Source organism: Orcinus orca, chromosome 14 (assembly GCF_937001465.1).
Source record: "Orcinus orca chromosome 14, mOrcOrc1.1, whole genome shotgun sequence".
NCBI classification, from domain to species: Eukaryota; Metazoa; Chordata; class Mammalia; order Artiodactyla; family Delphinidae; genus Orcinus; species Orcinus orca.
This window is the reverse complement of record NC_064572.1, coordinates 12,416,871-12,430,374: the sequence shown is the minus strand read 5'-3', so window position 1 is coordinate 12,430,374 and position 13,504 is coordinate 12,416,871. Positions and strand designations below refer to the sequence as shown.

Here is a 13,504-nt window from a genome sequence, read left to right as displayed (position 1 = left end):
TGAGTTGTCATTAATTCCTTGACCACCCATGTCCCAACGTTTCCAGGTCTAGCACCTCCACACCTCTAACTGGTAATGATTGCTCCTTTTTCTTAACTCCTAAACTGAATGCCTGTACCACACCTGGGTATGTACACATACTACATGCTTTCTGTTCTTTAACTGTTTTGTGTATATGTATTCTGTGGACCAAATGAGGGGACCTTCTGCAGGGCTTGGACCATATCCTCCAGAAAGGGTAAGACAGTAAATGCTGTGGACCTAGTGTGCAATCAATAAATATTTATTGGATGACCTTCACTAATACGTCTTTCTCTCTTTAGATATATTATTTTATTAATAATGTCAGTTTCTCTTTTTAAAATTGCGTTCTCTGAGTTTTAAATTTCACTGCATGAAGACTTTCTTTTCTAGTAACTTATGTTATTGGTTTGCTAATTAATAGGGCTTAACTTTTCATTTGCACCTAGCAAATTTTTTTTTCATAGGTAAGGAATTCTTACAATGTGCATGGTGGTAATAACAGCTAGTTTTGGAAAAATCAGCAAGAATGTGCTAAATACCGTCAAATACTCTTACATTCTTCTGTCATTGGCAGGGTTTATAAGTTGCAAAGTATTGCAGCTTTAATTGGATTTAAAATAGGTTAACTTGATTCTTTCTTCTCAAGAAAAAGGATTTTTTGGTTCAATTTAAGACAGAATATTAGGAATTAATGTGTTTCATGACCTTGGAACATGAAGGATTCTTTTATTTCTAATACAGGCATTGACATGTAGAGAAGAACTCCTTACCCTTCTTCTGTCACTCCTTCCACTGGTATGGAAGATACCTGTTCAACTAGAAAAGGCAACAGGTATGTTTCTTTTCTTTATCATATCACCTGTGTTAACACAATTCCACTGGGGAAAAAAGTTCCATTGAAAAGTTACTTCTGCTATAACGGTTGATACGGCTCAAAATCAGAACGATATATATTAGTATGATACTTAATATGAAAAATTCTTTAGGCAAATAATTTTTATTTCTTCTAATAATACAGAAACCATGGTCCTTCTTAGGGGATTCCTTGAATGTAATGATGATTAGAAAATAGATGAAGAAGCAGAACACTTAGCAAAAGGAGTAAATACGGATATGTAGCCTAGCATTTGAGAAATGGAGAGTGAAAAGTTTGAAGAAGGAAATTAAAGATTCTTTGCTTATTTTAAAGGTTGCTTTCCATTACCAGGACTCCATCAATGACTTTTGCAGTTTAGTTTTTCTAGTGTTGCTTTTAAAGGATAAATTTGAAGTAATATTTTGTTTCAGGACTTGGTAGAATTATTACACTTAAGGTCACTACATACTTTTAATTTCTGATTCAGAAAAGATAAAAATATGTGTATACATATCATATTAAGTATATGAAACTTAGTTTAAATGTTTCAGTGGAGGGATTAACAGTTTTCCCCCTTGACCACTTCTGGAATATGCGAATTGTGAGATGCTTAAGGATATCTCAGGTTGAAAAAAAAAGAGAAAAATCTCCTGAATTGTATTTTAATGCCATGTATGCATTTTTAATGTATTTCTGATACGGAGCTCTCTTTTAGGGAGTTACCTGAGTTCTTGTAATATTGTTATCCTACATATTTGTTGATTCACTGATTCTGCTCTTGTTTTAATTTATAGAATTCACAAATTGTTAATCACTTAAGAAATCTAATTTGTGTCCTTTTGGGGAAGTTGTCTTCATTGCCTGCATCTTTTGCATACATGGAATTTGTCAGACTCCTTTTAATCTCCCTTAATTAAAGCACAAGTCTTTTATTTACAGATTTTTAAATTTATTCATTCTGAATTATAACTATATCTTTGTATAGATCTTATTACGTGTTATTGGAAAGGGAGAGACCAATTTCATTATCTTTTTAATTAGTATGGAAAATTTATTCATTTCCTTAAGAGATAGGTATTGAGTGGTGACCACACGGCAGCCCTAGGTTCTAGGCACTGAGGATGAAACAGGAATGCCTGTACCTGTGCCTAGTTCAGTGCGTAGCACATGCCGTAGGTATTGTGAGTGAATAACTCTTTTAACCTCTGTCTTGGAGAACATTTGGTATCTACTGTATGATTTTAAAATAATTTTAGAAAATCTTAAAGTTTCTAAGTTATATCAGGGCTATAAACTAAATACTGTTTTGAGAATATAATACACCCCTGTGTCTTAATTAATGGCATTATCAGAGGAGATTTGTAAAATGGTAGGAATACTAGCGCCAAATACCAGTACTACTTTCCTAACACTGTTCTCCTTGTTTTCAGAATCAATTTGTATCCTTTGAACCAGTGCCACCTGGTACTTAACATGAGCGGGTTAAGGAAGTGAAGTGATAAGGGGAGGAAGGGGAGTAGAGACATAACAAAAGGCTAAAGGAAATCAGCCCCATAATAAAAATATACTGAGGATAAACTCCTAAAGTGAATGATAAGTAAGAGGGTAATCACCTATGCAAGCTGAGTTTTAAAACATATTAAGTTATTCTAAATTTTCTTTCTTCATATTGTTAGATTTTAATCTACCGTTCTCAGCTGATATAATCCTGACCAAAGAAAAGAACTCAAGTTCTCAAAGATCTACTCAGGAAAAATTATATTTAGAAGGAAGTGCCCCAGCTGGTCAGGTTTCTGCAAAAGTAAATGTTTTTCAACAAGGCAGACGACAGCGTAAAACTACCCATCGCTATTCTGTAAGAGATGCAAGAAAGACGCAGCTCTCCACCTCAGATTCAGAAGTCAATTCAGATGACAAAAGTATAGTAATGACTAAGCATAGAAGGTCCCATCCGCTGCAGCATTTTGTAACACAGTCTCCTAAAGAAGACCACCTTACAGCTAAGCTTGACCACTTATCAACCAAAGAACAGACCCCTCCTGATACCATGGCTTTGGAAAATTCCAGAGAGAAGATTCCAGGACAGGAGTCAAACACTGACATTTTAAGTGAGCCAGCGGCCTTGTCTATCATCAGTCACATGAACAATTCTCCATTTGACTTATGTCATGTTCTGTTATCTTTATTAGAGAAAGTTTGTAAGTTTGACATTACCTTGAATCATAATTCTGCTCTAGCTGCCAGTGTAGTGCCCACACTGACTGAGTTCCTAGCGGGTTTTGGGGACTGCTGTAATCTCAGCGACAATTTGGAGAGTCGGATGGTTTCTGCAGGTTGGACTGAAGAACCGGTGGCTTTGATTCAACGGATGCTTTTTCGAACAGTGTTGCATCTTATGTCAGTAGATATTAGTATGGCAGAGATGATGCCAGAAAGTCTTAGAAAAAATTTAACGGAATTGCTTACAGCAGCTTTAAAAATTAGAACTTGCCTAGAAAAGCAGCCCGACCCTTTTGCACCAAGACAAAAGAAAACACTACAAGAGGTTCAGGAAGATTTTGTGTTTTCCAAGTATCGCCATAGAGCGCTTCTTTTACCTGAGCTCCTAGAGGGAGTTTTACAGATCCTGATCTGTTGTCTTCAAAGTGCAGCTTCAAATCCTTTCTTCTTCAGTCAAGCCATGGATCTGGTTCAAGAATTCATTCAGCATCATGGATTTCATTTACTTGAAACAGCAGTTCTTCAAATGGAGTGGCTGGTTGTAAGAGATGGGGTTCCTCCTGAGGCCTCAGAACATTTGAAAGCCCTCATCAATAGTGTGATGAAAATAATGAGCACTGTCAAAAAAGTGAAATCAGAGCAACTTCATCATTCAATGTGTACAAGAAAAAGGCACAGACGGTGTGAATATTCCCACCTCATGCATCACCACAGAGATCTCTCAGGTCTGCTGGTTTCGGCTTTTAAAAACCAAGTTTCCAAAAACCCATTTGAAGAGACGGCAGATGGAGACGTGTATTACCCCGAGCGGTGCTGTTGCATTGCAGTGTGTGCTCACCAGTGTTTACGCTTACTGCAGCAGGCTTCCTTGAGCAGCACGTGCGTCCAGATTCTCTCGGGTGTTCAGAACATCGGCATATGCTGTTGCATGGATCCCAAATCTGTGATCATCCCTTTGCTCTATGCTTTTAAATCGCCAGCCCTGAAAAACTGTCGGCAGCATATATTAAATATTCTTAACAAACTTATTTTGGATCAGTTAGGAGGAGCTGAGATACCACAAAAAACTAAGAAAGCAGCTTGCAATATTTGTACCGTTGACTCAGATCAACTAGCCAAATTAGAAGAGACCCTGCAGGGAAACGCATGCGATGCTGAACCTTCCTCAGGTTTATCCAGTCCTTCTTACAGATTTCAAGGGATCCTGCCCAGCAGTGGATCTGAAGACCTGTTGTGGAAATGGGATGCCTTAGAGGCTTATCAGAGTTTTGTTTTTGAAGAAGACAGATTATGTAGTGTGCAGATTGCAAGTCACATTTCCAGTTTAATCCAGAAAGGCAATATTGTTGTTCAGTGGAAATTGTATAACTACATATTTAATCCTGTGCTCCAAAGAGGAGTTGAATTAGCACATCATTGTCAACAGCTCGACATTACTTCAGCTCAGACTCATGTATGTAGCCATCATGACCAGTGTTTGCCCCAGGAAGTGGTTCAGATTTATTTAAAAACTCTGCCTACCCTGCTTAAATCAAGGTTCGTGTGTGTGTGTGTGTGTGTGTGTGTGTGTGTGTGTGTGTGTAGATATTTTTTTCTCATTGTATGCTTTTGAATATCTTTATTATTTTTTTTTCTAGGATTTAATTTTTAGTTTAACAACTACCAAAAAATTCCCATCCCATGTCAGATTTTTTTTTTTAATATTTATGTATTTGTTCATTTGTTTGTTTTTACTGGGGTGGTCATAGAGAAGAGGATAGAGCCATTGATTTTAATTTCTCTGAAAAAGAAAAAGTAAAGTTTTAAATATATTTCTGAGAAAAAAAAGGACATAACACAAGTATCCAACAGCAGGGGCAAGGTTAAATTAATTATTTTATATTTTGTTGATGTACTATTGTTAGCCATTAAAAAATAATGTTTAAAAGGATCATGTTGGGACATGAAAAAATACTTATAATATTTTATCAATAAAATAAAAATATCCACTTATTTACAACTAGGTAAAATATGCATATGCATAAAATGATAATTATTTATGGAGGGAGTGAAATTAAGGGAATTATTATTTTTTAAATACCATGTCTACATTTATTGCCTAAGCAATATATGTGGAAAATACCATTAAGCAAAAAGGAGAAAATTAAAATTAATTTAGAATCCCATCGATGAGTTTTGCAGATTTTGTGATTATCAACTCTGATACTTAAAAAATAGTTTTATAAATAAAGCTTGCTTCTGATGGGTAGTTTGGCCTTTCAAATTAATGCATACACCATTTAAAAAACATAATAAAATACAACCCATCTGTGATCATTCATTATCTTTACAATCATTTTTTAAAAAATTCCTGACATTCTGACATTGTTTAAATAGAACTGACTTTGCTTTGAAAGGTTTTAACTCCTTGGCATATTTGTGGCCAGTGATCCATTTCCGTGAGTCTTACCTGAGACAGAGCTGAAAAACTTCAGATCTGCAGTTTGCTTCTTTCCCTGTGTGACATACAGATTTAAAACAAACAAAAGTCCTGGGTGATCCATCAGGCAGACAAACAGATGGACACACAAATGCCTCCGGGCTTCCGGAGTGTCCATCTCAAATGTGATGGTGGCTGTGGCACTGAGAATTGATAGAGAACTTTGCCATTTGGAGAAAAATATGCTTTGTTTAACTTAACTTGAGATGTGTTGCTTCGTTTAACTTGAGATTCGTTGTAATCTGTTCTTTTCAAATGCTGCTGGAGTGTTTGAAGAAGGATGTAAAAGTAACTAGGAAGCCACTTAAGATCCTGGTCATATCTGAGGACTTCAGCCAGATAATTGATGAGTTGAAATAGGTGGTGTTTAGCAATGACATATTTAACTAGTATATGTACCTACTTATAAATGATGTTGCTATATGTAAAAGCTCTTGTATTTTTTTTTCTCTCACAGGGTAATAAGAGATTTGTTTTTAAGTTGTAATGGAGTGAACCAAATAATTGAATTAAATTACTTAGATGGTATTCGAAATCACTCACTAAAAGCATTTGAAACTCTGATAATCAGCCTAGGGCAACAACAGAAAGATTCTTCAATTCCAGGTATTGATGGGACAGACCTTGAACAGAAGGAGCTGTCATCTTTAAATGTCAGTACTTTGTACAACCAGCAAGCTTATTCAGATTCTCAGAGTCTTAGCAAATTTTATGCCCGCCTCAAAGATGCTTATCCAAAGAAACGGAAGTCTGTCACCCAGGATGTTTATATCAACACGATAAACCTCTTCCTCTGTGTGGCATTCCTGTGCGTAAGTAAAGAAGCAGAATCTGATAGAGAGTCAGCCAATGATTCAGAAGATACTTCTGGCTACGACAGTACAGCGAGCGAGCCTTTGCAACACATGCTGCCATGTTTCTCTCTCGAGAGCCTCGTCCTGCCCTCTCCCAAACACATGCACCAAGCAGCAGACATTTGGTCAATGTGTCATTGGATCTACATGTTGAGTCCAGTTTTCCAGAAACAGTTTTATAGGCTTGGTGGTTTCCGAGTATGCCATAAATTAATATTTATGATAATACAGGAACTATTCAGAAGTCCTGAAGAGGAGCATGGGAGAAAGGAGGGAGATATAAATGTAGAGGAAAACCAAGATTTACACAGACCTTCTCAATCTGAGGTCACTGTGAAGGAAGATTTATTATCTTTGACTGTGAAAAGTGACCCCACACCTTCAGAACTGGGTAGTCTGAAAAAGAGTGCTGACAGTTCAGGTAAATTGGAGTCACAGCCTATTTCTTCCATGAACGTGGAACATATTCCAGCCGCGGAAGCTGCTCCCGAGGAAGCAAAAGTATTTACGAATCGAGAAAGCGAAACCTCACTTCAGGGCATACGACTTTTGGAAGCCCTTTTGGCTATTTGTCTTCATGGCAGCAGAGCTAGTCAGCAGAAGATGGAATTGGAGTTACCTAATCAGGTAGTAACTTGTCCTTCCTCTAGCTATTGTGTTTTACATATACATATATTTATTTGTTTGTTTGTTTGTTTTTTTAAAGTTCCAATGTAATACTATTGGCATTTTGTTTTTCCAAAGATTCTAAGTTTTGAGGTGCTCCTGCATGCTTAGCACAGTACCAGGTACTGTGGCGGACACAGAGGAGTACATGAGCCTGTTCTTGCCCTCAAGAAGCTTATGTTTTAGTTTGGAATTCAGAACCCACATGTGACAAATTTACCAACTCTGAAAGGCATTAGTTACTCACTGAATGTCAGATGAGTAATAATGAGTATTGTATTTCAAAGTTCAGACTCTTCAGCCTTGTTGATTCTGTTTGGTGCCCTGCCCAGGTCCCCTACCAAGCTGATCCCCCCGTCCACCGTCTGCTGCAGATGTTGACTGCTGAGGACTCACACCTGTACGCATCTCCCAAGGAGTGCCCTTGGCCAACCTGGGGAGGGTGCTCAGAGCCGGTGATTGATGGGAATGGCTCTGGGTGTGTGTGTGTGTGTGTGTGTGCCAGTTTCTGTGGTGCAGCTGAGGCTCCGGAGCTTCCCTTGGAATTAGGCTGGGGCTACACAGTTATTCTGGAACTGCATCTTTGCCTGGCTTCTTCCCCCGACATATTCTGCCTCCCTCACACCTTTGCAAATTTCTCCTGAGAGCATGTCTCAGAGAAAAAGGAGTCCTCAGTTTCGGGCCTTGCTTCTAAGGACACTTTGAATATGGCAGCTCCCTTCTTTCCTTACTAACTCACCCCTAACCGTTCTGTCAGCCAGCAGGCTCTCCTGACTGCAGTCCCAGCCTCCATAATGCCTCCTGTCTAAAACATCTTGATGCCTCCACGTTGCTCACAATTAAAATAGACACTCCTTAGTATAGCACGCAGAGCCCATCACAGTCTTGCTTTCACTTCCTTGTTTAGCCTAATTTCCTGCTGTCCTTCACCATGCTGCAATCAGCCATACTGAGCTGACAGCTTCTCAAGATGCCATTCTTGGTCATCACTTCTGTACTTTTGTACCTGTTCTTCTGTCTGGCATATTCTCTCTCTCTGCTTCTATGCCTGCTGTCTCCAACTTGTTCTTCATTGTTCATCTAATACAGTCCTTCCTCTGGACACTCTGACAGGTCTCTCAGGCACATCCTCTCTTTTCTGTACTCAGAGAACTTTATTTATAGCTCTCGTATGGTCACCATCATATCTTGTCTGTATGTATCTGTGTCTCACATTGGACGGAGATAATTCCTTAGGGAAGAAGTCAGTTTCCTATCCATCCTTATGGCCTCATCCCCTAGTAGAGGAACGTAGGCAAGCAGTGAGAGTTCCCCTGAAGGACAGATGGGAAGGAGTAAAGAAGAGAGGAAGAGAAAAGGATTAGAACTAAGTGCTTCTTAGAGTCTGAAGGAATCTCCAAGAAGGAATTTGTAAAATCTAGAGATGGTTAATCAAACCCCTGAAGTTTTAACTAAACATTCTTTGCATGATACAATTAATTTATGGTACATTGAAATTCAAAACCAAATAAGATGAGTAAAGCATTTGATAAATTAAAATGTTGTTATTAATTGTAACAGTAGGATGTTTGTATAAGCGCTAGGTATTTACAGTCATTTTAATTTCATATCAACTGCAAATAAATGGACTAGCGTTTACTTAAGTAACTATTAATTTATCATTTGTTTTGTCACTGTTTAATTTTTTCTTAAAGCATGTTAATATTCTTAGTCTCTCTCTTTTTTCTTTTTACCTTAGAACTTGTCTGTGGAAAATATACTGCTTGAAATGAAGAGCCATCTTTCCAAGTCAAAGGTGATTGAAACAGAATTAGCAAAGCCTTTATTTGATGCCCTGCTTCGAGTTGCACTGGGGAATCATTCAGCAGATTTTGAACACGATGATGCTATGACTGAGAAGGTATGAATAACTGACAGTTGTGTTGTTTGGGTGTGACTGGCAGAGGCAGAAGCGTGTGGGATGGGAGTAAGACACCAATGAATGTGGTTAGGACATATGGGCCAGGATTTGGTCATATGAGTTCGATGGGCCGTGTCGCCGTCACGTGGGGTGGATTGTATTTAGTCAGTGCCGTATCTCATAAAAAACAGGAGAGCAGTATGACATGCTTTTCTTCATCTAATCTGGAGATTTTCTGAGAATTACTTCTAGTTAGGTGGAAAGGTATTATTTGATAAGTCTTACGTATAAACTGATAGTTTATTAAATAACAATTCAGGGATGGCAGTGACTCAGCTGTCTTATTTGATCCTATATTGGTGCAGCTAATATTTCCAGAACTCTCTTCTCACTTTAATTTTAAATCACTCAGCATTAAAAATGACTAGTACTTGCATAGAAAATAGCAGTCATAGTTTTTTAGTTGTTCTGTTAACATTGTTTTCTAAAAGAACTATTTTAATTTTTTTTCCTGAAACTCGGATACATATTTAGTTAACTTCCCTCTCCTTTCATGTTTCTTTACCTTTAGTTATTGTCACCTCTCCTTTATCCTTATGTAACTTCTTTTTAAATTCCTTGGTCTGGACATACATTGGCATCTTATAATCTTCTGCCATAATATTTTATGTTACTGTTTGTCATAAGTTAAAAACTTAACTGAAATAACTACTAATGCCTTCATCATATTACTGAAGCAGTTGATTAACTGGAAGATGTTAAAATACCTACCTAAAATGTCAAAATACCTAGGTGGGTTAAAATACCTACCTACTTATTAAAAAATAAGTTTACTTTACCTTTTATTACTGTTGCAATGATAAAATACTCTGAGCTTCTTCAAGTGTGTTTTCTAAAATGAAGATAATAGTAGCATTTTTATAAGAGAAGGAAAATTTCATGCCACTAGATATTGCACAGGGAGTTAATGCTGGAACTCTTGATTTCTGAGATGCTTGTATATAGACAACTGTATTCTGAAATCTTAAAATTAATTTCCTTGAAAATTTTTCATCTCTTCTCTGGTTATCTAATTTATGAAACACTTTATTTATAAAAATCCTATGAAAAAATCTTTTCCATGAACAAATATGTAAAAATAATACATATTTATTCACGTGAAGTTGTAAGAAGTACAACTTAATTCTACCTCATTGTGGTTTTTAGTCATTTCTTATCATATAACTAGAATGAAATTTCTTAGACTTATTTTTCAGTAAAACTGAAATGACCTATAGCTTAATCTTTTAGGACAGCTATTTTTTGAGGTGTTAATCAAGAAAATTATTCTGTGTGAATTTCATAATGTGTAATGGTTAATATTGATTCCTAAGACTTTTTTTCTTAAAATACCGAAGCTGTCCTTAAAATAACTTTTGAGTAGTAAATACCTTATTTATGAAAAATGAACAAACATTACAGCTTTTGCCTTTTAATTACACTGATCTTATAGAGTCATCAGTCTGAAGAAGAATTGTCATCCCAACCTGGTGATTTTTCAGAAGAAGCTGAGGATTCTCAGTGTTGCAGTATTAAACTTTTGGTTGAAGAAGAAGGTTATGAAGCAGATACTGAAAGCAATCCTGAGGACAGTGAAACCTGGGATGATGGTAAAATATCACTGAAGGACTTGTGATTGGATTTGAAGTCAGATTATTAATTAGCAAATGGTTCATAATAATATCACTTTAGAATTTTGTATGGCCTTACATCGTATTGCCTTACATTTAAAAAGTGCATTGCATCATCATTTCATTTGATCTTGACAACAAATTCTGGCATTCTTGTAAGCAGTTTAAAACAATGAGATATATTTTGTTATCACAAACATTGACCGAGTGCCTAAGAATACAGGGTAGAGGGAGTCCCTGCTTTCATATATATTCTAGTGGAAAAGACAAACATTAAGTATCAGAAATAAGCAGTATGAAGAAATAAAACAGGGTGATGTGATAGTGATTGGGTGGTCGGAGAAGGCCTCTCTGAAGATATGTTTACGTTGAGGCCTAAATACAAAAGATCTATGCAGCAAACATTGACAGGAAGAGCATTGCAGGGAGTTTGTTATAAAGCTTAAATAATATAAGGAATGCAGACATCTCTTTGTGGCCTCCAGGGATGCTGCAGCATAGATTTCTTCTTAGCTCATCACAGCCCAGCTTGTTTAGGATGGAACGACATTGCATAGGGTCCTTTGTTTCCAGGCCCAAAACTTGGGTAGAATGGAAAATATGGAGATTTCTGGGAAGGCTCCATCTTTAAATCTGCTGATCTAGTGACTCTGCCAGTACTGTTAGTCTTCAGTAAGTTTGCAGTGGTTTATCTTCCTCAAAGTCTATTTTCTTTTTCCCACCGAGTGAATGGGAATAATCACTGACGTCCTACTGAAAGGGCTTGATGGGCCCATAGCAGGTATTTTTTGTTTCTTTGTTTTTTTACCATAAAGAGAGTGAAAAGAACAAAGGAACAGCCACGAATTGAAAGCCACACACATATATATTCATGTAGCTTACTTGATTCATTAAACAAACTACTTTAATATGTTTTTTCCAGTTTTATTGAGAAATAATTGACACACATCACTGTGTAAGTTTAAGGTGGTTGGATTGACATATACTGTGAAATGATTACCACAATAGTTAGTTAGTTAGTTAGCATTCATCATCTCATATAGATACAATAAAAAGAAAAGAAATAAACATTTCTCCTTGTGATGAGAACTCTTAGAATCTACTCTCTTAACTTTCCTATATATCATACAGCAATGGTGACTATAGTCATCATGTTGTACATTATATCCCTAGTACTTATTTATCTTATAACTGGAAGTTTGTACCTTTTAACCACCTTCTTCCACTTCTCCGTCCCCCCCACCTCCTGAGCAGGTGCTTTTGAAAAAATATTGGTTTAATATTGTTAGTTTTTTGTTTTGTTTTGTTTGTTTGGCCACACTGTGTGGCATGCACGATCTTAGTTCCCTGACCAGGGATCTAACTTGCGCTCCCTGCAATGGAAGCACGACGTCTTAACCGCTGGACTGCCAGGGAAGTCCCAACAGTGTTAGTTTTATCAGAGTGCAGACATGATTTTATAATGATAGATTTCCTCCTTTTTGTAAGTTTGCTAAATAGATCTTAATTTAAAGAATTTTGGTCTAGGTAGAAATTTATCCATTTCTTACCTATATGAACTCTTTAAAAGAGTACAGCAGTTTCTTTAAAGAGCATAACGGTTAAAATTTCCAAAATGTAATATTCGTTGAAAGTACTTGAAATTGAAATTCATTGAAAGTCTGTCTGTTTCTCACTTATGAAGAAGACACAGTATAAAATTCATCCAACCAATAGCCAGACCTACTGTTTTCACAGAGTTATGGGCAAACAAATGAACTACCCTGTGATTTAGGTATTTTGGCATCAGAAAGTTTGGGATAGCATTTTGTTCCAGTTGTGTCAAAGGAGTGTGTTAAACCTGTGTCACAGGTCTGTAAAAATTACAGTTGATAATATTCGTGGTTCTAGTGAAGATCAAAATGACTTTTAAGGCTACTCATTTATCTTCAAAATATCCATATGATTTGAGTTTTCAGGATACTTATTGTAATCAAAAGTCAAGCAGTAGGAAAAGGTTTTGTGAGCCTCTTATAAATAGCACTTGTGCCACTAGATCTCCTAAATGATGAACGAGATTTGAAATCTTTTGTCAATGTTTAGGGAATAAAAATAATCTTTTCTTTTCCCCCTTTTAGGGGTAGACTTAAAGCCTGAAGTAGAAAGTTTCAGTGCATCAAGCAGTCCAAATGACTTACTTGAAAACCTCACTCAAGGGGAAATAATTTATCCTGAGATTTGTACGCTGGAATTAAATTTGCTTTCTGCTGGTAAAGCCAAACTTGACGTGCTTTCCCACGTATTTGAGAGTTTTTTGAAAATCATCAGGCAGAAAGAAAAGAATATTTTTCTACTCATGCAACAGGTAAAAGATGTATTTAGTTAAATGTGATCAATATTTACCACACGCATGCCCCAATTACTCATCTCTTTGTTTATATATAACCCAACTTGTCTGAAAATTGAGATGATTACTTACCTTTTATAATACCTTAATGTATGTTTTTAGTACAAGTGATATTCTAAAAATCTCCTATTTCCATAGTTCTCCAAAGTAGCATAAACATTAATGTTGTCATTGGCTAACTAATAAGAATCCTAGTATGTTTCTGAGAGTGGATAATATTTGAAAAATTGCATTTAATTTTAATATATGGTCATTGTTTTGAAAACTCAGAAAACAAAACAGCATAAAAAACAAAATGAAAATTATGTATAATCCTACACATAGCATTCTCTCCACTTATTTTAAAATACCTAGAAATGTGTATACAGTAGACTATCAAGTAATTTATTATGATATTACAGTTGCTTCATGCTTTCATGAGGTAAGAAATTTAATTTCTTATGTTTTGT

The 13,504-nt window shown here is 36.4% G+C and overlaps 1 protein-coding gene across 4 annotated transcripts in view; it reads left to right on the top strand.

The window, feature by feature from the left end:
* LYST (lysosomal trafficking regulator) overlaps positions 1 to 13,504 on the top strand; it is a 194,671-nt gene that overhangs the window by 58,593 nt on the left and 122,574 nt on the right. For all 4 annotated transcript variants that reach the window (XM_049697336.1, XM_049697339.1, XM_049697338.1 and 1 more), the window contains 6 exons: positions 766 to 856; positions 2,557 to 4,636; positions 6,037 to 7,060; positions 8,838 to 8,999; positions 10,492 to 10,648; positions 12,787 to 13,013. In XM_049697336.1, the coding sequence (XP_049553293.1) occupies positions 766 to 856; positions 2,557 to 4,636; positions 6,037 to 7,060; positions 8,838 to 8,999; positions 10,492 to 10,648; positions 12,787 to 13,013 (3,741 nt within the window). The remainder of the gene's footprint in view (positions 1 to 765; positions 857 to 2,556; positions 4,637 to 6,036; positions 7,061 to 8,837; positions 9,000 to 10,491; positions 10,649 to 12,786; positions 13,014 to 13,504) is intronic.